The sequence below is a fragment of the Apium graveolens genome, chromosome 2 (genome assembly GCF_009905375.1).
Source record: "Apium graveolens cultivar Ventura chromosome 2, ASM990537v1, whole genome shotgun sequence".
NCBI classification, from domain to species: domain Eukaryota; kingdom Viridiplantae; phylum Streptophyta; class Magnoliopsida; order Apiales; family Apiaceae; genus Apium; species Apium graveolens.
Window position 1 is genome coordinate 31,308,005 of NC_133648.1, and position 26,227 is coordinate 31,334,231.

Consider the following 26,227-nt stretch of genomic DNA (forward strand, 5'->3'; position numbering starts at 1 on the left):
CCCCAAATTCTTGACCCAATTCGATCAGGGCTCATGTTGTATTCCTCGTCGAATTAATTGAGGTCGAAAAAGCTTCGACCAAGGCTAAGAGAAAGGGTTAATTCGGTCAAAATTTTAATTCCTGACCGAAAGGGTCAGTATTCTGATCGAAGAATCCTAACACCGAGAGAATTTGTCGACCAGAAAGTAAGCAAGAATCCTGATTGAGTGAATCCTGCTCGAAGCAACTTCGACCAAGGTAAGAAAAGGAGGCTAATTCGGTCAAAAACATTAATCCTGACCGAAATGTTCCTGGAAAAAAAAATAGGGAAAAAATCCTGGCCGAAATTCGACCAGGATTCCTGCTCGAACCTCTCTTCCTCGAAATCCTGTCGACCAGGACAAGGTGGTGGCTAATTCGACCAGGATCCTGGTCGAACAGGATTCCTGGTCGAACCAGGTATTAAAAAAAGGGAAGAAAAAGAGAAGGAAAAAGAAGAAAAAAAGAAGGAAAAAGAAGAAAAAAAAAAGAAAAAAGAAAAAGAAGGAAGAAAAATTCTGAAAAAAGAGTGATAATTAAGGGAAATTCCTTAAAATATTTCCTGAAAATGTAAATATTTTTCAGAAAATTAGGAATAAATCCAGGAAATTAAGGAAAATCCCAGAATTAAGGGAAAAATTCCTGGAAATTAAGGAAAATCCTAGAATTAAGGGAAAATTCATGGAAATTAAGGAAAATCCCAGAGTTAAGGGAAAAATTCCTGGAAATTAAGGAAAATCCTAGAATTAAGGGAAAATTCATGAAAATTAAGGAAAATCCCAGAGTTAAGGGAAAAATTCCTGGAAATTAAGGATAAATCCCATAATTAAGGGGAAAATCCAGAAAATTAAGGGAAAAATCTAGAAAATTAAGGAAAAATCCCAGAATTCAAGGAAAAAATCCTGGAAATTAAGATAATTCCTAAATAATAGGGATAAAAGCAAATTGTTGTAGATGTGTAGGTCGCTCCACACTTTACGCAAAAGCGAGACCATGTAAGGGAACAAATGAACTTAACTTCTGCGAAACCTAGTCACTGTTTCCCAAAAGTTGGGGGGCAAATGATAGAGAATAAATAAATCCTGATTATGTGGTTAAAGTTGCATTAATTACACATGACTTGGGCCACGGAGCCCAATAAGAAGATGTATAACATTCAGACCAAAAAGGTTAACACATTGATCAGGCCTGATGGACCAGATCAGGCCTGATGGAACAAAGAAGGCCCAAAACCCTGAATATTAATTAATTTCATAATTAATTAATAAGGGAGAAAAATAGTTGTTAAGATAAGTCCTAGTGGAGATATAAATCCTTGTAGATTGTCCTCCAAGGAACCAGGTAGGATAAGGAATCAGCTTCCTACTTCCTAGGACTCCAAAGTCCATTCTAATTCTGAGACTTGACCACCGAGTCTCCTACACCAAGTCCAATTCAAGGACTCCCAACATCTATATAAGGGGCCTCACCCTACAAACCAAAACTACGTTTTTTGACTTGATCCTTGACATTCGGCAAGGTACGTAGGCATCTTGTTAAGGCAGATCGAGTCACGAAACACAAGAGCAGTCAAATCGAGCCTTGAAGCTCACGTTCCTTAGTAATAAATACAGCAATCATATACCTTAATTTTTAATCCATAACACTTACACATAGTAAGGTACATAATAAAGGAAGGAAAATATATACAAATAAAACACACATATAAATAAACAAACATCATAAAGAACTCAAAGTAAAATAAAAAAATGAAGAATGTGGAATGTTAAGATTTCTAACTTTCAAATTATTACTGAAAACGCGTTGGATTATCATAATATGGTTAGTACTTAAATGATAGTCATTCCGACTTTTTACAAGCAATTTGAGGAGTAAAAAACATGTCTATATATATATATATTTTGAATAAAAGTTTAGCACTTATATTTTTCTTCAAAAAAAATTGAAAAAATATATGTGTAGATATATTTTCTTTACATCTCAAATTACGTGTTAAAAAGTCTAAGCGACTGTGAGAATGAAGGGTATACTATTCTTTTGAGACATGTTATAATTGTGCTACATTTTTATATTTGTGTATTTTTTTGACAAATATGATTTATATCCTTATAAATGAGTATATGTTTTTATATTTATGAAATTTTTTCACAAAGTATGGTTTGAAATATGGGGTAATGGAAACTAGTCCCAAGGTAAGACATTATTATCGAGATTATATACTGAAACTCTTCCGGTCCGACAATTGCTATACACAATACATTTAGTTGATGATGCTAGATGTTCTTGTTGTAAGGTATAAAAGGAATTAGCTGAACATGCATTTTCCGGATGCTCGCGGGTTAAAGATTTATGGGAGACTTGTGGGGTATAAACGATGAAGAAATATGAGGCTGCTGGTCTGGGAGTATATGTGAATTGGTGGTGACTTGGAAGAAACTGGATAGAAAAATGAAACAAAAAAGTACTTTTCTAACATGGTGCATTTGGGATGAATGAAACAATTTTTTTTTGAAACTAAATCAACACCAAATACAGTGATAGTTGAGAGAGTATGCAGACTTGTTGATGACCACGAAAAATATGCAAGTCGAATTTATAAAGCTATAGATCCTGAGAATGTACCAAGTCCAAGGTCCTAGAAGCTCCATCTGCTGAAATTATCAAATGGAATACAGATGCCTCAATAATGGATAAATGATGGATGTGACTGAGAGTTGTTGTAAGATATCACACCAGAGTTGTCATATTTACTGCAACAAGAAGGGTGAAATGATATTGGTCACCTGAAATTGTTGAAACAAATGTACTAGTTATGGTCGCTAAGTTGGGGAAGGAGTACAACATCAAATATCAAATATGCAATTTCAGGATCAGACTGTCAACTCCTCATCAATCGTCTCACCAATGGGTCAATTCATTTATCAGGACTGGATTCTATATATTAGGAGATACTTTATTGTTTTGTTCCTAGTTTAATCGAGTCAGTTGATTACATGTTCAAATGGATGACAATTATGTGACCTATTACCTCGCTAAGATAGTTCATCTCGGGATAGAACAAGTATGGGAAAACCATTATCCCCATATGTTTTCTCCCTTGTATAATCTCAATTGATGTTTTCTTAAAAAATTATATTGAGCATATTTAATTTATAAACGACAATATGAACATCTTACTTGTACGTGAGAAGTATACCAGTTATACTATATTTTTAAAAAGATGTTATACAAGTAATTCAATAAAATATAATTTATACTTATTTTAACTCACTAATATTTTAAAAATGATACTTTTCTTGTTAACTATGCAACTAATAAACTTTTAATATGAGATTTTTTTTAATATGCAAAAATTTAATACATGCATAATCGACCTAAATCAGACAATATCATACTCAAAATATTTAGGCTTGCTGAGAACTTAAAAGTATTATCAAAGTCTAAGATTCGGGCTTGTATATTGGGGAAGTAATGAAGCAACGATCGTACGTTTTTGAACATATCTTATATCAAAAATATTCTTGATAATGTTCACGTATTTACGAGATGTATAACGACAGTGCAATATGTAAACAAATTAATCACAAGTGTGAAATTACAAGATTAGTGATTTTTTATTTGGAAGTATTGGTGGTGCCAATCTCAGTATCTCTATATCAATAAGAAAAAAATATTTTTCTTGTACATAAAGTAACTAATTAACTTCAATAGACCATAGCATGATATCTTTTGAGATGTGTAAATTAGTGCAGCCTCATGTCTAAATTAAATAATATAATACTATTGTAGATTTAAGCCCAACAATTTTTTTAAAAAAAATATATTAAAATCCTAACTGAGTAACCCCTAAATCTGTGTTTACTTTTATATATAATTTATTTAGATACTTAAATTTCAATATTTGCACGAAAGCATCATAAAACATCTATACAACAATAAATTTCAGGAAAAAAAAAATATGTTAGTTTATGGAGTGATCGTACAGAAGAGAGAGCAGGAAAGGTAGTTCAAGGCAAAAAGTCCATTCGCTTACATGTTACCCGCGTGAGTTGAGTTACCAAGTACAAACAAACTCAAAACTCAATTAAATGACCACTATATCGTACTAAAAATATTTCCATTTCTAAACTACTTGATTATAAAAATTGGAAATCGTATCGATCGGTTTAGGTACCGATTATGAATTAATCAACAAATTAGAGATTAATCAGAACAAAAATCGGATATATTTAAATATTTTAATAATATTTAATATATTGATCTTATTTATTATAAAATTTATAATTTAAAAATAATTTATAAATATTAATCGAATTTCAAAAAATAGATCGGTCAAATATATTTTAAGGATTAATCGGAAATTTTTTAAAAAATCCGGAATTTTTAGAACCCTGCTTATTCATAATTAGTAATAACCAAATTTTTATAAATTCGTAATTTCATTTAACCAATATTTTGACGTCTTCATTTATCTGAAATAAAGAGGGTTAAAATAAATAAATTATCGTCCTACTAAAATTTCAAAATTATTTGAAATGAACTGATAATCTCTCTCTCTCCATCTCTCTCAATCTCTCTCTCTCTCAACAAAAATTGTAAATGTTGAGCTGAGGAGTCAGTCCTAGTCTCTCTCCTAATCTCTCTCTCCAGTTGCCATCTCTCTACCTATACATACCCTCATCCTATACATATATTTCATCACTTTTCTTCCTTGTATTTCTGCTTTCTTCTCTCTACACATATACACACACCATCTATGATCGGCTCCTGCTTTTTTTTCCTCACTGATTACGGCTAGGGTTTCATTTTATTTATATTTCACTTTTTTTACAGCTCAATTTCATATTATTTCACTTAGATCTATCTATTTATCTATTTATATATCATTTTTATTTATTTATTTAATTCAATTTTGGTTAATTGAGCTGATCAGTAGTAGTGTAATTTGGAGTCATTTTTTTTTGATAATTAGGTCATCCGATTTGATTGCTTTTAGTTTCGATTTCGATAATTTTTCGTTGTGCATTGCGGTTGTTCTTTTTAATTTCGTCTGGTTCAGTTCTGATTCTTTGTATTTTTAGGAGCTAATCAGTTTTCGCAGCTCTTGGAGTCTTTGCTTAGGTATGAAAAGATTGATTTTTTGTTTTTTAGATTTGTTTGTTCGAGTAATTTACGTGTGTTATTAGTTTGATCATGTAATAGTGCTATTGTGTAATGTGTGTTAGTGATTTTGGGTTTATTTTATTGATGTAGACATATTGTTTTTTTGTTAGCTTATTAAATGTTAAAATTTGTCTACTGCAACTTATCCTTGTCGCGTTTGAGTTTTGATCATGCAATTGGGTGTGTTGGGAATTTGGGTTTATTTAATTGATGTAGACATATTGTTTTTTTGTTAGCTTATGAACTGTTGTAATGTGTATACTGCAATTTATTTATGTTGCTTTTTTGTTTTGTTCCTGTGATTGCGTATTGGGTTTTGAGATTTTGGCTGTTCTGTTATTAATTGATCTTTAAAGATTGTTTATTTAGATTATGCGTAACTAGTACTTGAATTTTGGTGGATTTCTGCACCTCTCATGTTCTTTTTGTTTGACTGTACAGTTAATTTGGGTTGGTTTATTCCTATATTCAATTTCGTAAAAGGATTGGATTTCCAGTTCCTTGTTGAAGAGTCGAATTTTGTTATCGCGGGAGTCAATATCTTAAGTAAGTAGTTCTGTTCTCTCTCCGTAAACGTGTTATGTTTTGCAAATCTTTAACAATAGAGAACCTTTTTTATAGAATTTGGTTCAAATGTTATACATGATTCATGTGCTTAGGATTACTGAGCCATGATTTTTTATTTTATAATGTATAGCTTTGTTGTCACATTTTGCAGGAGATGAGTGATAGGACTAGTGAAAGTGAGGATAGGAATGTGGGCAATGGTTATGTGGATGGAGACTCATCATTAGTTGAAGAAGCTAGCAGTGGAGAAAATATGGCGGTAGGTGGTTTGCTTAAAAAAGGACCCTGGACTTCAGCAGAAGATGCCATTTTGGTTGATTATGTCAACAAACATGGAGAGGGAAACTGGAATGCTGTCCAAAAGAACTCTGGACTGTCTCGCTGTGGGAAAAGCTGCCGTTTGCGTTGGGCAAACCACCTAAGGCCAGATCTTAAGAAAGGGGCCTTTATGCCCGATGAAGAGCGTCGTATCATTGAACTCCATGCTAAGATGGGGAATAAGTGGGCTCGAATGGCTGCTGAGGTATGTAATGTCCTTTTGTTTAATATTTTCTTCCAGTAATCGATATTGTACAACACATCTCCAAATTTCAGTTTCTCATGGACATGCATGCTTATAATTTTAGGTCAGAGCAGGAATGATCATAACATCGTCATAATCTCTCTCAATATTTCACTTTCCTTTTAAAATTAATACTTATTGTTATTTACATTTATGTTTTTTTGTAAAGTAATAGTTTATTGTTCTAAAATCACACTAATAAATAAAAATAAAACATCAAAGATATTCCAAATTAACTGGATCACATTAGTTTTGGTGAGCACTCTGTTTTAATGTTATGCTGCAAAGCATATGTAAAATTATACATGTATACTTTTAAATGTATTTGTAATTTCCTCAAGATTGTTATAACTTCACGTCTATTCTTTTAGAAAACTGCATCATCAAGTTCCTTTGCCCTATCTACTAGCATATTTTTAGAAAACTGCATCATCAAGTTCCTTTCCCTCAAACTTTTTGTGTCTTGACTTGTGTGCATTGGCCACAGAACTTATTCTGGATGACAAAATTTGTTTCTTTTTCGTTCTTATACTTGTAGATTTTTACTTCAGCCGTTGATTTTGATATTTTCCAGAAAAAATAAAGTTCGACGTCTTCCTTCTTGAACTCCAATATCTGTCATTGATCTTACTATTGTCTCTGCATTAAAATTAGTCAGTGTTTTGGTATTTATGCATCAGATTAATGTGAGACACTTTAATTGCGTGTTCATTTAAAAAGAAGCGAGTTTCAATTTTTAAAGTAAATTTCTTGATTTGGTAGGTACTGTTAATTTGAAGATTTGAGCTTATTGTTTAATTACATTCTAGTAAAAGAAAAAGATGTTACAGTGTAGTAACTGGAACCAGGTTATGTTGATTTTTTTTTAATTTCACATGGGTTTAATTCCCTTTTTAACATTCCCTTTTTAACTTGATAGTATTTATTTATGATACACTCTCATCATTTTCAATTCTCTACAAGTACTAATTTAATAAATTTAATATTTGATATCAATATTTTACTTTCAATCCGTGTTTTCGCACTGGTTATGACTTATGAGGTTCAATTCTATACAAATACTAATTTAAAATTTTTAATCTCGGACCCGTGCTAATATCTCTAATTCAGGAATAGTTATATTCTTTTGAATTTGAGTACTAATAATATTCACTTGTTTCTAATATAGATGTGAACATATTTAGATTTTCTGCTCATACGTATATATCAGATAGATGCTTATGAGTTATGATTATTAATTACTAATCATATGTTGTAAAAGCTGAACAATAATTGGAGATATATATACTAAGTCAGCGTTATAGGGAAGGACAATATGTAACTAAGATTTAAACTTTATGCCCTCGCTCTGTATTTTTTTCTTGCTTTCATATTAGTTTGAAAACGGGAAAGATAATTTTGCTGATGACAGGTGTGTGCATTATTAGATATCTTTCTATTTATTGTCTTTCTTATACTGTGTCACTATTACTTTATTTATTGTTATATTTAAAAATTATGCCTAATCAAACCTCTCTTTCTCTCTGATTTTCTTTTTCTTGCCATTATATTAGTTTTGAAAACCGGAAAGTTATTTTGCTGATGCTGATGACTGGTGTGTGTATTATTATTAGATATTTTTTTTATGTATTATGTTTCTTATACTGTGTCATTATTAATTTTTGTTATGTTTAAAAATTATTAACTTAGAGAGGTTATTAATTTAGCGAGTAATAATTTATCAAGGTTTTACTGTACTCTGTCCAAAATAAGAGTTGCTTCCCTGATTTTATCACGTATTTTGAGGTGTTAAAGAAGAATAATTCTAGAGGTACCAAATTGGTACCCAAAATGGATCCCAAATGCCACGTGTTGTGGTCTGATAGGCTAGAAATCAATTAATAGTAGCGGACCCCCTGCATTTACATAAATTACACCAATAAGAGCATCCCAAGTTGCCAAGTCACCAATGCCACGTCATTTGGGACCAAATTTTTTGTACCTCGAGCACTATTCGTTAAAGAAAATGTTTAAAGGTTAAGATTTTGAAGTGATAAAACCTCTATAATTTAATATAGGTGGGACCAGAAATATTCATAAATGTAGAGAGGTATTAATTAATCAATAAATTAATAATTATTAGTTTATAGAGAGTTCTATTATAATTTTATAAAGGAAAATTGTAATAAATAATGAAAGAGACTAAATTTATTGTATATTACTTTACAAACGACTTTGATTAATGATAGTCTGCTAGATAATCCAGCTGAATATGAAGCATGTTATTTTTTTTCTAAAAAAAATATAAATGTTAAGTTTTTAATTCAGATTTTTTTTTCTAAAAAAAATATATAGAAGTATCTTTCTTATACACCTTAAATTATGTGTAAAAGTCAAAACAACTTTTATTTTGGGACAAAGGGAGTATCAGTCATCAAATCTAAAATTATAACCAACCCTACTTTTTCAACACACACACACAAATTATTTGAAATGAAAAAGGAAGGAGAGATTTGATACACAGTCGAGCCACACCACAGTGGCATCTCTGAAGATTTCACCTTTTCCGGCAACAGACACGAGAATTTAGAATTTGGGGTGAACGGAGAATGGAAAAATGGGGTTAAGGATATGGTGGAATTGATTGTTGGAGTGGATTAGAGAACAAGTTGCCAGAAAATGATGGCCCGTCAATTCATGCGGTAGAGGGGGATGGGTGAAGAGAAATGAAGAGAAGTGTTGGTGGCGTTGATATAAATGCATGTAGCATATAGCAATGCAACTGGCTGTAAAAATGGTTATGTAATATTGTAATATATTAGAATGATAGTCATTAATGAATGTTTAATTATATTAAATAAATTATAATATCATTTCAATATAAACAAAATCTGTCAGAAATAAATGGATTTAATACTTAAAAGTAGAACTAGAAGCAGTATAGGGGGATTGCAACTGATGTTTTCATCCCTGTAAATGTTTATTCTGAAGCAATGTCACATATTAATAGGGGGAAACAGATCATAGTTCCATTTAATACTGTCGCGGAGAGTCTTCATCTCTAAACCTGTTTGTTTCCATTAATTATGTCGGGAAATTCGATGAGTAGTTTCTTGGTTGAAACTTTAATGATGGAGGAAACACTATGATATTGTGCCACTTCTTTATGAAGATGGTGTTGGAGGCCTGGATCAAATATGCTTCATTGTTTGAAACAAATTGACTGCCTAACTATGGTGGGCAATTGTTGTGAAGAATAAATTTAATAGAGAATTAACTATGTTCTTGTGCTTCAGAGGTTTTTTTTTGGGGGTGGGGGTGTGAAGCCTAATGGGACTCTAGTTTTTTAGAACATGCGATCCTCATGACGTGTATACTTCTACTATATGCCAGAAGAGGGTGAGAGGTGTAAGAGCTCAATGGGACACTTGATGAATTTTCAGAACATGCGATCCTCACGTATACGACTATTGTACGCCACAAGAGGGTGAGAGGGGTAAGAGCAATAAGACACTAGCTGAATTTTCAGAACAAGCAATCCTCCTGTATACAACTATACGAGTATACGCCACAAGACCTGCAGTAGGTGGAGCCAAGCAACCAAAAGACTTTTTGGCAATCAAACATGATAGGCAGATTCACCATACTTATAATACTCTGTGTCTAATAGTATTCTAGCTGATTTTGGTATAACCAAATACTCTAAGAAACATTGATAAGAGATTCATGAACTTCCAATAGCTTTAAATTAGTTATATTATTTACCTTAATCATAAACTATTTGATAAGTATCTTCATTACTCTGGTAGTTTAAGTTATTACTTTTCATTTTGGTCATTTTTGTAAAAGAGTACTATAAATAGTACTACCCATCAAGCATTTGCTTGGAGGAGCTTAGGTTTTACCTTCATCAGTATGGTGCTTCGTGATAGTTGTTCTGAAGGAGATATTAGGCGTAACCCTTGATCAAAGCAAACTAAATCAAGTATCCCAGTGTCCTTGTTTGTGGATAAAGATGAGCGAGGGTAAAGTGGACACAGGTGGGCCTTACCCTCGGTTATAAACGAAGAAAGGTTATTTGCGTAAAGCCCCCGGTTGACTATATAACAATTACAAGACACACAGAAAATTATTATATATATATATATATACAAGTGAGTAAAATATTAAGCAGTTAATCACTTAATCTAGCATCAAAATAACTGACATCAAAAGCACAACGTATAATAATGATAAATAGTATAACTGTATAAAGAGATGCAAACAACTGAAAATCCAGATAGTCGGTGTGATAACCCATTATGGTATACAGCTACTTGTTCTCCAAATATGTTACTACTTGTTGGCTAGCATTTATGTTACTTTTACACTGATTTATTTAAAATGTTTTTGTCTGCTAGTCTGTCTCACTTGTATAATTTTATTTCAGTTACCTGGTCGCACTGACAATGAAATAAAGAATTTTTGGAACACTAGAATCAAAAGACGGCAGCGGGCTGGTTTACCTATTTACCCTCCTGATATCTGTTTGCAAGCATTAGATGAAAATAATTCAAGTCAGGATATGAGCACGTTCACTACTGTTGACACAGCTTATCCCATGTTTTTATCGAACAATAATGCGGAGATTCCACCGGTTGAATTTGATTGTTTCAATGGATACCATCAGTTATATCCATCTTTCCTTGATTCTGCAAGTAGCTTGCATACCCCAGCTCTTGGGTCTACATCTACTAATGGCTTTATGTTGTCAACCATGCATTCAGTCAAGCGTCTTCGGGAACCAGAATCCTTGCTTCCTGGATTTAGTGGTGTTGTTGGTGATGTTCTCCCTATCTTTGGTGAATATCAGGATGAGGGTTCTAGGAAAATTGCTAAATCTTTTGGAGGTTCTTCATTTGACTGCAGCCTATCATCATCCTCGTGTTTATTTCCTGGCAGCCATGCCCTATTAAATGGCGACTCTTCTTCTTCTGAGCCCATCTCTTGGACGACGAAGCTGGAGCTCCCTTCAATTCAAAATGCAGATACTCAAATTGGTAACTGGGGCCCACCCTCCCCGCTGCCTTCCCTTGAGTCTGTTGATACTATGATCCAAACCCCTCCAAATGAGCAGGCACAGTCCAATTGTTTTTCACCACACAACAATGGCCTGCTAGAGTCAGTACTGTATGAATCTCAAGCTCTGAAAAACTCTAAGAACAACTCCAGCCAGCTGGCTTCTCCTGTGGATGCTCCCTACAGCACACAGGAGAATGATGCAGAGTGGAACGTGTATGCTGAAGCAAACTCTCCTCTTGGGCAATCTGTTGCTTCAGTGTTCAGTGAATACACACCCGTTAGTGCAAGTTCATTTGACGAGCCCCAGTTGGTCAAGTTGCTGCCAGGTAAATAGTCTGCACTCTAGTATATGCATATTGAATTATTTTTCTTATGGAGTTGGCTTAAACTCAATATTCCTGTTTTTTCTTTTATGGGTTTAAAGTTAAACAAGAAGTGGAATGTGGTCCTATGTTTTGTGAAGAAAATAGTCGAAACTCATGTCAGATGGTCTCTCCCAGACCGGATATGTTGCTCGACTCAAATTGGTATGGTTCGAGCAGCAATCGTGGCAAGGAGCAGTCTAAGCTGACAGATGCTATCGGCTCACTTCTATGCGAGGACTTCAGTTATGACTGCAGGCCAGTGGATGCTATGGCCGGTGCATATTCTCATCAGTGGGACATGTCTACTTCCATCTGCCAAATCTCTGACAATCATTAAGCACGTTGAGCAAATGATTTGAATTTCGTGAACAATTTTTCCTTAATGATCATTGGATTGTGAAAGTAATCTCGATTAAATTTTTGTTGTCTCGGCCTTTGTAGACGTTGAGTGGATCTATTGTTCTTGTTGCACGATTTGAACTACTCATGCAGTAAATTTTTCCTATTGATGATTTTGAGATTAATCTTTTTTTTTTAAAAAATGCTGAGCAATTATCGTTCTATGCAAAATGGTTGGCAATATAAGGTGAAATGATCTTAATCTTACACAGTTACATGATACGTGATATTTTATTGAAATGATCTTGATCTCACATAGTTACATGATACGGGTGAAATTTCCCCCCACCTTCCATGTTTTACTCTCAAGGCTTGTCAGGTCTCATGGGATTGTCTTGCACTCCCATCCCATCCTATTTCATCTAATAATCAAATTATTTTTATATTTATACCTGTATTTAAATATATCCAATTACGATAGTAACCGTTTTAGTCAGTCGGTAACCCATAATATTAAATTATTATTTGCATAAATAAAATATGATTTTGCTTATTAATAAAAAAATAGATTATGATTGAAAAAAATTTCTAAAATTAAAAAAAAAAATTTATAAGTTAGCAATTAGACTAGTTTTGTTATATGGATCGGAGTGTTGGACATTATAAAAGATACAATTGTATATAGATTATAGCATAAATGTGATGTTAAGGTAAATTTGTGGACGTATAATGTTGAATATAATGTTAATTAAATTTTTGTGGAATTAATTAAATGTTGCGTCTATTTCAGAAAAAGTGAGAGAAGACCGGTTACGTTAGTTTGACAATGTTCAAAGAAGACGAGGATCAGTTTCGGTGCGTAGGGTGAATAATTTAGTGCAATCAGATGAAAGGAAGGTCAAGACGGAGTTGAGCTCAACTACTCAAACATATTTGCGCGCCGAGAGATGACATGATCTCAGAAATGAGATCTTCGCATCGTCGAATTAAAGTTATGAATTCGAATTTTGTAATTTACGGTGAGTAAAATATAATATATTTTTTTATCTATAACTTTCTATTATTTTTATAGTTTAAGGTGTTTATTTCTTTTAATACTTGGATTAAACAATTTAAAAGTATTGTTTCTAACCGCCTTGATTGTTTTTTTATTTGTTGACGTACGTGCTAAATTTTTAATTTTATATTTGTATAACCATTGGTGTAGGGTAGATTGATTGTGTGTTCTTTGAGTTTTTTGGATATGTACGTGATAAATTTGAAGTATTCAGTTTCGAGCGAGATTTTAAAAAAAAGTTGGAGTTCGAGTTCTTAAAATATGCATATTCGACATTCGGGAAATAAAAACAACCTACAATAATTACTTTTGAATTATGTACCGTGTTTCATTTATTTAATTGTACCATACATTTTTATACATAAATTGAGGATTTTTGTGAAAATAACTTCATTATTATTTTGAATGAGGAAGTCGAGATTTTTGTAGACTAATTTATTTATTTATTGAATGAGAGTATATGATATATACTGAAATCCCCGATTAATCCTTAAAAAAAATTTGGCCGATCTATTTTTTGAAATTCGATTAATATTTATAAATTATTTTTAAATTATATATTTCATAATAAATAAGGTATATATATTAAATATTATTAAAATATTTAAATATATCCGATTTTTGTTTCGATTAATCCCTCCGATTAATCCCCGATTTGCCGATTAATCCCTAATCGGTAGCTAAACCGAACCGATTAGGGACGATTATCGATTTTTACAACCATATATACAGGATATATTTGATTGGTTGGCTATAATTTTCGAAAAACTCTTGTGATAAATTATGGAGAGGGGCACACAGTTTTAATAGGAGTAGTTGCCAAGTAGCTTTGCTGACTGCCTTATTTCAACGTAGGCAGCCTGTAATATATATCCACTCCATCTCGTCTCGTACATATTTATGTCATCAATCAAATCTGTTTATCCATATCCCCCCAACCTATACTTACACTTTATTTGTACGTATATATTAACAACAAACATTTTAACCAACTCTTATAATCAAACCAATACTACTCTATACACACACTCATACATACATACAGATCTGTATGAATGGGAAATGCAAGCGTGAAAGAAGACGATGTAAGATCCAGTGATCGTCATCCTCACGCGCCTCATCGCGCGTCTTCTGATTCCACTGATTCCATGAATAATTCTCCCTCTAACAGTCCTCCTCGCTCCAGATCCCCTCTCATCTTCGCTCCTCAGGTATACTTACACACCTCTCTGTATCTATCTATATATACACACACACACTCTTTGTATGTATTGTTGATCAACTTGTGTGTTGACTTTGCTTTGTGAAATTAGGGCTTGGCTTTGTGATTTTGTGTATTGTTATTCAAATTGGTAGAGATAAAGTTGAATTATCTTATTTAGTTGATTGTGTGTGTGTATATATGGTTCAAGTGTTCTGCTCGCGGCTTGGTTATGTTTCCATTGCGAAGTGAACTTTATCTAGGTTTTTCGAAGTTTATTTAGTTATTTTTTTTGCTTTGATGATATATTTGTTTGAGCTGGTATGCTAGTTGTTCTGCAGTAGTTGAATATCGCGGTTTTTCACTTGTTTGTGTTTATGAATTTGTAAGATAAAGCCTTGACTAAATGTATTGTAATGATAGTAGAGCGTAGCATTACGATACAGAGTTCAGAAACACGATATTGAAAAACAACTTTGTATAGATGCCACTTTTTAGTCGAAGTAGCATCTTTATCTCATTAAAGTCAAAAACAACTGTGTAGCTTCCAACTAAATGTAGCCTTTAATGTGTAGAGTTGATGCTTGAAAGAAATATTAAAGGCTACAGAGCAGCATCTTCATCTCATTGTTTAGCGTTTTTGAGGCGTGAGTTTGTCCTGTTTAGTCTAATCGTATAATGATTAGGTCCTTTAGGTTTTTTTGTACATTGTATGCGTGTATTGTTTCACATTATAAAATTCATATACAAACTGTGATGATTAGTCATGCTGTGGTGCATTAAAATGTCTTTGTTAGCAGTATCTGTTTAAGTAACTCAATTCTTTCCGTTGGGTTAATCTACAGGTGCCTGTAGCTCCTCTGCAACGGCCTGATGGTCCTTCTACTGATCAAATGTGGCAGACTGATGCTGATGATGCTATGGATGTTCCTCAGCGAGGAATCCCTACTCTAATAACATGGAGCTACGGTGGTAATGATGTTTCTATAGAGGGATCTTGGGATAACTGGAAGTCAAGGTGAGTTTTAACGATAAGATATAGGGTTTATATCACGATGTAGATAGTGCTCTTTCTGGATATTGTATCATATTTTCATTGATGCGGGAACCTTACCCAAGTAATCATGTTATATGTGTTTGCAGGAGGACTTTGCAAAGAGCGGGAAAGGATTATACAATTCTCTTGGTACTGCCTTCAGGAATATATCATTACAAATTTATAGTGGATGAAGAATACAGATATATTCCTGATCTTCCTTCAGTAGCTGATGATGTGGGTGGTGTTTGTAATCTTCTTGATGTCAATGTGAGCTTAAAATTCAATACACATTCTTTATCGCCATCTTAGTTTACTTGATTAGATATTGAGCATAAAAAGAAGATGGATATAACTTATCAAGTGTATTTAGAGCTTCCTTGCACACACAGCCTTCCTATTCATTTTGTTTTTGTTCCTCTCTTTTCTTTTGTATGTATTTCCTAATTTGAGTTGATTAATAGAGGACAATCCAATTTTGGATGTCATGCTAATAACACGTAAATAAACTTTTCACATGACTTGCTTTTGTTTGATCTTTATAGTGTCAACTAAATGAGCTTATTCAGAACATAGTATTGTTTTCCTTCTTGAAACCTCACGGAATTTTTTATTTGGTAACATTAAATGAGGTCTGAAAATGGTCTTTACCTAAATAATTATTTTTAGCATATTGTTTCACAAATGAGTGTGTTTATGTACCGTTCAACATGAGGTATTGGTATGTAATAACTTGCTCTATTCACATCAATAACATGATTATGCAAAGTATTCTACTATTTGTCTATCTCCCCGTGTGTATATGTAACAAGGTGATTCAACCCTGTTAAAATGTGTGTGCAGGATTATATCCCTGAGAACCTAGATAGTGTTGCAGAGTTTGAGGTTCCGTCATCACCAGACTCCAGCTATTGCCAAGCTTTTCCTGGAGATGAAGATTATGCAAAGGAGCCTGTGCCAGTTCCATCCCAGCTCCATAAAACAATTCTTGGAGTCGAAAGCTCAGATGACGAATCTTCCTCTCCTGCGAAACCCCAACATGTAGTGCTTAACCACCTCTATATAGAGAAAGGATGGGCATCTCAGTCTGTTGTAGCTCTTGGGATAACTAATAGATTCCAGTCCAAGTACGTAACAGTTGTCCTCTATAAGCCACTTAACAGGTGAACACTCCAATCTTCCACATAAAATGCTGTAAATGTTAGCATCCACAATAGACAGGCGAAGTCCCAAATTGTGAATTGAACTCTCAGTTTTTTAAAGTTCTGCTTCTGATGTATACTTCGACCTCAATCTAGTCTGTTATTCCAGCTGTGTAGGGGGAAAGTGTATTGTTCCCTTCGGGGGTTAAAGGATTGATATATAGAAACACAATTCAGAGTTTTGTTGGATCAATTTTCTGCTGCTAGAATGTTATGTAGATTTTGTTATCATAAATTGGCCAAAGCGACTAATATACTCGGTTATACTGATACATACTCGGTACTACTGGCAAATGTACTTGTACATTTTTCAGAGATTACTAATGTAAATTACTGCCTCCGTTCCGTTTCAATAGGTTTATTAACATTTGAAATGGGGAGTTCGACATGCATTTTGAGGCTCTATCTAGTATAGTTACATAAATTATTTTTAAGATTTTTTTTGAATAAAAATTTGAACATTTCATTTTTATTCCAACAAAAAAAGTTTTTAAAATAATTTATCGAACTATAGTAGATAAGAGTTTTAAAATGTCATTCGAATATTCTATTTCAAATGTTAATAATTTATTGGGACGGAGGGAGTATAAATATGTAACCTCTCAACAATGCTCTAAGGACCGGGGTTTATGTGTTGCACAGCCTTTTCCAAATTTCATGTTCTTTTTTCTTAATTGTGTATGTATCAGTTTGCTTTTACCAAACCATTCAAAATAATCTTTCCGACTTGGTTGACTGTTTATTAGGCTCGTTTTTAAAATAAATAATGTTGTAAAATTATTGTCAGTAGTTACACAATTTTTGTTGATTATTAATTTATAATCATTTTATAACATTATAAATCTACCAACCGTCAAGACTTTACAAGTAATTGATACTGACCCTTTAAACGTAGGTATGCATATACGGATATACCGGAACATATTATATTACCGACTTAACTTTGACTATAGAATGTAATTTCATGATAGCATACAATGTAAAAATCAGTTCCGGTATGAGGAGTAATTGAAGTACTAGCACAGAGTTTTTTAGTGTCCGTTTGAAAAATATTAAATAAGTAACTTATGATTTAGACTGAATAAATGAGTGATATGTGATAAATTGATAAATGTTTATAAGTTATACAAGTGTTTGGATAATTTAACTTATAAGTCAAAATTATTTTTGTTTAAATGAACTAAAATAAATAATTTATATATAAAATTATCTTAATTCTTATATTTTAAGTTAGAAAAACATTAAAAAAATATATTCTAAAATTTAAATTGATAAAAAAAACAAAAAATCAAAAATAAGTTGAGAAAAAGTACGTCGTTACTGACATTCAACTTATCAACTTATAAGTTGTAAATTCAACTTATAAAATAAGTTGAGTCGAGAAATACTCGTTAATAAACTATTACTGGTTTATAAGCCAATAAGCTGGTTTGTAAGATTTGCCAAACAGGTCCTTAATCTTCAAATCCTGTTTTTGTTTTGAAAAAAGATCATTAACAAAACCAAATACAAGATTAATAACGATGCAATCATCTTTGAAAATATTTATGCATGCACTGTTCAACATACTCTCTCCGTCCTTTTCATTTCTTTACGGTTTCTTTTCCGTCCTTTTCATTTTTTTATGATAACGATGCAATCATCTTTGAAAATATTTATGCATGCACTGTTCAACATACTCTCTCCGTCCTTTTCATTTCTTTACGGTTTCTTTTCCGTCCTTTTCATTTCTTTATGATTTCCTTTTTGAGATGTCTAAATCATTTCTTTACATTTCAAAACTTATCAAAAATATTCAATGAGTCCCTTTATTTACCCATTTTCCCTCCTTTTTCACATTACTTTTACACCGTTATATCCCTTTTATACATTAAAATTAATGGGTTTCACCACTTCACCCACTTCTTTTTCCTATTTTTTACTATTTTATACATATTTATTAATTTACATACCCGATCCTTTTCATATGTTATCAAAAGGAAGGAGGCAGTAACAATTAACAACGTTGCTCCGTTTCAGAGCTTAACAAACGGGGCCCGTCATTTATAAGACACTTGAACGAGTTTTTTATTTTTATGGGATAGCTGAACACAAATTCACAAATATGGTAACACCACTTTTTCTGGATTCTGACAAATAAAAAAATTCACGTGAAGGCATGTTTTTAACTCTCATATTAAATCAAAGCAAAATTATTTTTATTTTCATTTTCTTTTTGGGTAGTTATGCAAACCTATTTTAGTATATATATTTTTTTTTAATTAAAAAGTTGTTTATATATGACTTTTGTTGCTGGGTGTCATGCAAGGGTGAGCGTGCATTTATTAGGTGAGTGCATGTTTTGAAACGTCTATATTTAATTTATAAAATATTATTTTGGTTTCATTTTTTTGTGTTGGGTAGTTATGTAAACCTGTTTTTAGTGTATATTTTTTATTTTTATTTTAAATATTTTTTTATGATTTTAGTTGCTTGAAAAAGGGTATCATGGGAATTTTTTTTTTCTTTACGAGGCCTCATAATCAAGAAATATAAAAGTGTAGTTCTACATAATATATGAAAATGTTATTTGTTTGATATAGACTTACAATTAGTGTGGTGTGAATATTAAAAATAAAACTAACTTTATACCCGGAATGATTATTATGTCTTTATAATTTTTTGAATATTTATTCTTTATCTAATAATTTTATTTTCTAAATGTATTTTATGTTCTTAATGAATAACGTATTTTTCAAAAAATTGTTCTTTTTGTACTTATATATTTAGTTGTTATTATATTATTATATTTAACATTGATAACTTAAATATAACATAGGTATTATAATTTATTTTATTTCTTCCATTGTTTGATTTTTTTCTCACATTATAAATTTGTAAATAGAATATTTTAATCATATTCATAAAAAAATCTAAGTAAGAATTAATAAAATTTATAAATAAATTTGTAAATAGAATATATAATACAAGTAACAATTATCTTCATAAAAAAATCTATGCAAGAATTAATAAAATTTTTGTTAATCGGGTTAAAATAGATCATTTTTAAAAAATTAATTGGAATAGGTAAATTTGTTTAAAAAATTTGTAAAAAGATAATTTTAATTTTTATCATATAAAATAAGAAAACACATTGAGAATATATTTAGGTGTAAATATTACGGGGTTTCATTTTGTAAACGGGGAAAATGACAAATTGTCTTTTAAAAAATTTGGAGTATATGAATTTTATAAAATATAAAAATTAGGAAGAAATATAATAATAATCATAAATACTATTACAATTAAAAATTGAAAAACAAACTGATAAAATAAATTTAAAAGTATTATCACAAGGTGATAAAAAAAATACTATCACAAAAATATATAAAGTATTTTTTTTAAAAAAATCTTTACTAAAATCAAAAAATTATGAAATTCCGGGATGGATGGAAACACAAAATAACTTTTCAAATTTTGATCAAACTCCCCAATATTAAGAAAATAAAATATATAAATAAAAGAAAAATAACTATATAAACATATTATGTGACTATAATTATATATTTTTAAATGATATAAAATAATATTAAAATTATTATGCTATATATATAATATAAGAAACAATTTAATTTAAAATATTTATGAATAATTAATTGTAATTTTTATTTTATAAAAAAATAAAGCTAGAAAGCTAGTAACACCATACATATGTTGTTTTTTTTGTTGGTAACACCATACATATGTTGATAAACCTAAAACTAATATAAAAAAGGTACAAATATAATATGTAAATATTTAATACATTTCTAGATAATTAAATAATTTAGGAATAAATAATAATAATAATTTCAAGTTTTTTAAATGTAAATATGTTACATGAAGTTAATATGGCACCATAGGTCATATAAAACTCCCCCACCCCTACTAGAAAAAGTAATTTTCACAATAACTCTAACGGTTTTTAATACATTTATAATAAGTAAGTATTAACAATAAAGAGAAATTAATTAAAGTTTAAATATTATTTTATATCAAAATATTAATATAATAGAGCACATAAATCCTATAAAACTTAGAAACAAGGAAAAAATATATTAATAAAAAATTGAAATACAAATTTAATAAAATACATTATAAATAGAGCACATGAATCCTATAAAATATAAAAATTAGGAAAAAATATAATAATAATATAAAAAAATTACAATTCAAAACTAAAATACAAAGCTAATAAAATATATTTAATAGTACTATGACAATTAAGTATAAAATATTTTTTTCAAAATCATTAATTACTAGAACCGAAAAATTAACAAAAAATTTATTAATTCTTACTTAGATTTTTTTATGAATATGATTAAAATATTCTATTTACAAATTTATAACGTGAGAAAAAATCAAACAGTGGAAGAAATAAAATAAATTATAATACCTATGTTATATTTAGGTTATCAATGTTAAATATAATAATATAATAACTAAATATATAAGTACAAAAAGTACAATTTTTAAAAAAATACATTATTAATTAAGAACATAAAATATATTTAGAAAATAAAATTATTAGATAAAAAATAAATATTCAAAAAAATTATAAAGACATAATAATCATCCCGGGTATAAAACTACTTTTATTTTTAATGCTCACACCACACTAAATAAGTCTATATCAAACAAATAACATTTTCATATATTACTTACAACTACACTTTGAGGCCTCGTAAAGAATAAACAAATTCCCATGAGACCCTTTTTCAAGCAACTAAAATCATAAAAAAAATATTTAAAATTAAAAAAAAATATACACTAAAAATAGGTTTACATAACTACCCAACAAAAAAAATGAAACCAAAATAATATTTTGTGAATTAAATATGGGCGTTCCAAAACATGCATTCACATAATAAATGCACGCTCGCCCTCGCATGACACCCTTTTCGTAGCAACAAAAGTCATATATAAACAACTTTTTAATTAAAATAAAAAATATATATTAAAAATAGGTTTACATAACTATCCAACAAAAAAAAATGAAACCAAAATAATTTTTCTTGATTTAATATGAGAGTTAAAAACATACCTTCACATGAATTTTTTTCCTAGTAAAACAAAAAAACACAAGTTAGAAACGGGAAAAAAAAAAAAAGAAATTACCTGAGAACCCCAACCTGACAACTGTCCATACCTTAATCCAACTACTGTACCATTTTGCTACATCTTTGAGGGACCAGAACATTTTGTTACATCCTCGAGGGGCCAGAAGATTGTGAGCCATACGTTGGTTTCTTTTACCATGCATTTGCTTTATAGACCATACTATATTAATATTTATGTTGCAACAACCATCAATATAATAGCAAAGGAAAAAAAGGAAGAATAAAATTGCCTTCTACAGAGAGCAAACATCCAAAAATAAAATAAAAAGGTTGCTTAAAAGCAAAAACAAGGAATGTCGCAATAGTTCAAGGTTCATCATACCATCACCCGAAAAACACAAGAAAGAGAGTAAATGCAAAGCCAAAACCCAGCAAAAGAGTACAAGTACCAAAAAAGTACACTAAGAAAGCAGACAATGGTCATGAAAAAACTAAGAGCATCTACGAGATAAACAGAAATCTCAAACGTTTCTTCCAGTTCCCTTTACCATAATTTAAAAATACTTCTCAAAAGTTTTAGATTTGGTAAGAGTGGTTTTCACTTGGCCATCATGACCTTGACAAACTCCTCATAATTGATTTGGCCGTCACCGTCCACATCAGCCTCACGAATCATCTCATCAACTTCTTCATCTGTCAGCTTCTCTCCAAGGTTTGTCATAACATGTCGAAGCTCAGCTGCAGAGATGAAGCCATTTTGGTCCTTGTCAAACACCCGGAAAGCTTCCTTGAGCTCTTCCTCAGAGTCGGTGTCCTTCATCTTCCTTGCCATCAAGTTAAGAAACTCGGGAAAGTCAATTGTTCCATTCCCATCTGCATCAACCTCGTTGATCATGTCCTGGAGCTCAGCCTCTGTTGGATTCTGTCCCAGGGATCTCATCACAGTTCCAAGCTCCTTGGTAGTGATACAACCTGCAATCATATTTGATATTAATATAGCTGCTTACAACGATGAGTGATATTAGAAGTGATATATGTTACAATCAGATCCAAATTACATTAGATAACACATAGAGATTATAGCTTCTACAAATATCTAAAAGAAGCCCTAGGTCCTTATTCAGTCCCTTCTTATAAAGTACAAGGTCAACAGAAAAAAACATCAACAACAATGATCACATATTTAGAATTCACAACAGTAAGAGTTCCTGTGCATGCATTTCCTTAATCATGCTTAGTAAAACAGTAGATACTAATTTGTATACCGTGTATTGAGTAGAGAACCATCATATGAACTACACAAAATTTACTCAAAAAGCCCAATTGACGGCCACGATAAGGCATATTATGTTTCATTAACTTAATTCAGTGCACTCGTGAAAAAACATGGAAATTTAATATTGATGGCAGGAATAGAAAAGGAATCGTAAAAATAAAATTCATAGCATTCACATTTAATAAGATCATGCACATTTAATAAGATCGTGTCGCTTGTACAAGTTCAAAGCAATTAAAATAAGTTAAATTGCCTTACAAAGCGCAGAAGCTGAAAGAGCCTCCGGAAACTTTTCACGCAATGCGCACACTTAGATTTAAGACTCAAATGAAGTCATACTAAGGTATCCTTGGAAACACATCAGAGTGGGGTGGATATAAAGTGGGTTATGGATGTCATCGCAAACATGGTAGACTTGGAAATCTAGCTAGGAAAATGAGTATAGGAGTGTTGAATTGGCAGACGGAGATTAAAAAGTGAAAGAGTGTAATGTGAGATGGAGTCTTGGGGGTGGAGAGGATCACATCATAATAGATATAGATTTCCAAGGTCATCCGTTGACTTTGCTGTCAACAGATATATCATTGTCATGTACATGATCAAATTCTTCAGATCCTCAAATCTTGGGAGGTTATTTGGATTGGTAAATCCTGATGGTTTTACGTGGTGTAGTCAAAATGATACAATGAGTTGCAGTAGAGAAGAAAATGATGACAAATACGGAAATAAAAGGTAGAAAGAAACCAGGGCACACAATTGACGGGAACTAAGGAATTAAGCATTCCTAAAAGAAGAATATATTCAAACAAATTGCACATATGATTTCAAATTAAATATTACCAATAACATATACACAGGTCATGTCTCACTAAAAACCCCAAGGATTCACTGAAATTTAACACAAATATATATTTTCTAACTCACATTAGTTAAATACTTACATCCACTGAAACACATTTAAAAATTCATTAATAAAACATAGAGAGAATATAATTCACTGAAAACACATACATATAGGACTGACTAGTTCGTGAACATTATCAGTTTGCATTTGAAGGTAGTCAAACACACATATATGCATAAGCATTTCGTGTAATTGAGCAAGAAAACAACTCAAAAATAAGAACTCCACGATTCGAAAAGCTGAAAGTGTGTATTCGGATGGCAATCAGTAAGCAGGACTAGTATACAAATCACCATTACTCGACAAAAATCAATACTGAATTGCATCCAAACCACTGGTTTCAACGTACACAAATCATAAGTTTATAATTCTCGATTTAGTTGGTTAATATAGATTGGGAATTAATGTTCCGAAATTAACATAAATCCATAACTGCATTTCTAAAATCGACATTTTAAACAGGTAATAATCACAAACAAATTAAAAAAATAATTACAAATCCATAAAAGAAATAAGCTACACAATAAACCACCAATAATAAAAACATAAAACAACAAATTAACATAGTCTCCTCAAATCAAATTATACAAAGCCCTAATTAACAAGCGAAAATCACATAAAATTAAACAGATCCACAAAGCATAAAATAATAAAGCAATTAAAAACAAAAAAAAGGTAAAAAATGAACAGATCTAAAGAAAATGATAAATATAAATAAATACATAGAAAATTGAAATCTGACCATCGCCGTCCTTGTCGAAGAGGCTGAAAGCTTCTTTAAACTCGGAGATCTGATCGTCGGTAAGCTGATCCGCCATTTTCCGGTGAAGCCTCTTTGTGTTTTTTTTTTTAAATCGAGAAATTGACGACGGGGAGAGAGGGAGAGATGAAATAATAATGGGAATGAAGATGTAATGTGAGGTCCAGATATATATGTGCTGTGTCGCTATAAATTTGCTCCAAACCAAATGAATATTTAGATTATATAAGATTTTATTGACAAAAATTAAGTACTAGTATAAGATTATGTAAGATTTCTTTGCAATAAATCTTTGCAAATAAATCTTAAATAGAAAATAGGTGTCAAAAAAAATCTTATATAGAAAATATATATATGCTGCATATTTTTATGCACATTTTTCCCTCCCAGATATTCTATGCAAATAAAATTTAATATATTTTGGAAATGTATCCAAATTTTTTATTCCTTATATTTTCACTAATTTACTAATTTCCTTCTATTATTTTTCAAAAAAGTATTGCTTACAAACTAATTTACTACATTGCGCGTCACAACAGCCTCGTGAACGTGTTTTTTAACTCTTCCATGATTATCTTGCCGTCAGAACTCTTAATTCTCTTATTCTGAGCGAGTATGACCGAGAGTTTAGTAAATCGTGTTTCACAGCCACTTTATAAACTTCGATTTTAGCATTCTACTCTCGACATTTGATTGGCATGCGTGTTTATGATCACATTAAATAATAAATATTAAAACAAACATAAAAATAAAACAATAATCTTAAATTATAAATTAAAAGTACCTTAAAATGAACCCATTCACAAAACACAAATTTCAGTTCATTCACAACTTAAATCACACAATACAATAAAAAATAATCATAAAGTCAAAAGTTCAATTCAAAAAAAAAACATTTACATTGTTCAAATTGACCAATCCTTGCCAGGACCCCAAGAGTTGATCAATAATGACATTGGTTGGTTTCATCTTCCCCAGGCTCAACCAAATTATGGTCGTGGAGAGGTTGTCCAAGGTCCGGAACCAAATGGCCGAAAGAAGGTTGTGATTGAGGAAAGCGAATACAAAGAACTTCTAATGTTCACTAAAAAGGTTGCTCCATCAGAAAATTTGATGGATGATCAGGTAAAAATGATAAGTGCAAATGTGTAGGCCTTTTATCTCAAGGCAAACCGTGTATTTGCCTTTCAGGTGAGCCAATCACAGTTGAATTGTAAAATCCCGAAAAACCCTAATTTATCCCTTGTAATTGCTCCAACTAATTTTCAAGCTCAAAAAGGTATTCAAATCACTGAAAACTCTAATGCCATCTCAAACAAAACTCTTGTTAACTCTCACTCTGGTGAAGGCACGTTAAACATAGACAAATGCAAAGTTAAAATATATAAAGGATAAGTTTTTAATAATAACGGGCTTCTTAGTGCAAACGGCAGCAACGACGCGAGGAATTAACGACCGAAAAAATGAAATCCTTGATAACTCATGATTTGGCAAATCGAAGGTGTATAATGTAGATAGTAACATAATGAAACATTATATCGCTCAAATCTTATCAAACTCTATCCACCCCCTCAGCAGAACAACCCTGATATTTATCCATCAAACTCTGTTCAGGGTATCAATCCTAGTTTTCTTAATTTGTCATCAGAAGTTATTAC

At 31.3% G+C, this 26,227-nt stretch overlaps 3 protein-coding genes across 3 annotated transcripts; 2 read left to right on the forward strand and 1 right to left on the reverse strand.

Annotated features, from left to right (window-relative positions):
- The first annotated feature begins 4,562 nt into the window (after positions 1 to 4,562).
- On the forward strand, positions 4,563 to 12,249 carry LOC141707236 (transcription factor GAMYB-like). Its single transcript, XM_074510282.1, has 5 exons — positions 4,563 to 5,140; positions 5,624 to 5,728; positions 5,901 to 6,272; positions 10,720 to 11,677; positions 11,776 to 12,249. The coding sequence occupies exons 3-5, from the start codon at positions 5,904 to 5,906 to the stop codon at positions 12,051 to 12,053; spliced, it is 1,605 nt and encodes a 534-aa protein (XP_074366383.1). The 5' UTR covers positions 4,563 to 5,140; positions 5,624 to 5,728; positions 5,901 to 5,903; the 3' UTR covers positions 12,054 to 12,249.
- A 1,716-nt stretch (positions 12,250 to 13,965) lies between these two features.
- LOC141707238 (SNF1-related protein kinase regulatory subunit beta-1) lies at positions 13,966 to 16,744 on the forward strand. The gene is made up of 4 exons (XM_074510283.1): positions 13,966 to 14,323; positions 15,159 to 15,331; positions 15,457 to 15,619; positions 16,193 to 16,744. Exons 1-4 carry the CDS (start codon positions 14,168 to 14,170, stop codon positions 16,514 to 16,516), a joined length of 816 nt encoding a protein of 271 aa, XP_074366384.1. The 5' UTR covers positions 13,966 to 14,167; the 3' UTR covers positions 16,517 to 16,744.
- A 5,202-nt stretch (positions 16,745 to 21,946) lies between these two features.
- LOC141707239 (calmodulin-7) lies at positions 21,947 to 24,747 on the reverse strand. Its single transcript, XM_074510284.1, has 2 exons — positions 24,552 to 24,747; positions 21,947 to 22,601 (listed from the first exon to the last, which is right to left on the reverse strand). The coding sequence occupies exons 1-2, from the start codon at positions 24,625 to 24,627 to the stop codon at positions 22,228 to 22,230; spliced, it is 450 nt and encodes a 149-aa protein (XP_074366385.1). The 5' UTR covers positions 24,628 to 24,747; the 3' UTR covers positions 21,947 to 22,227.
- Positions 24,748 to 26,227: the final 1,480 nt, after the last annotated feature.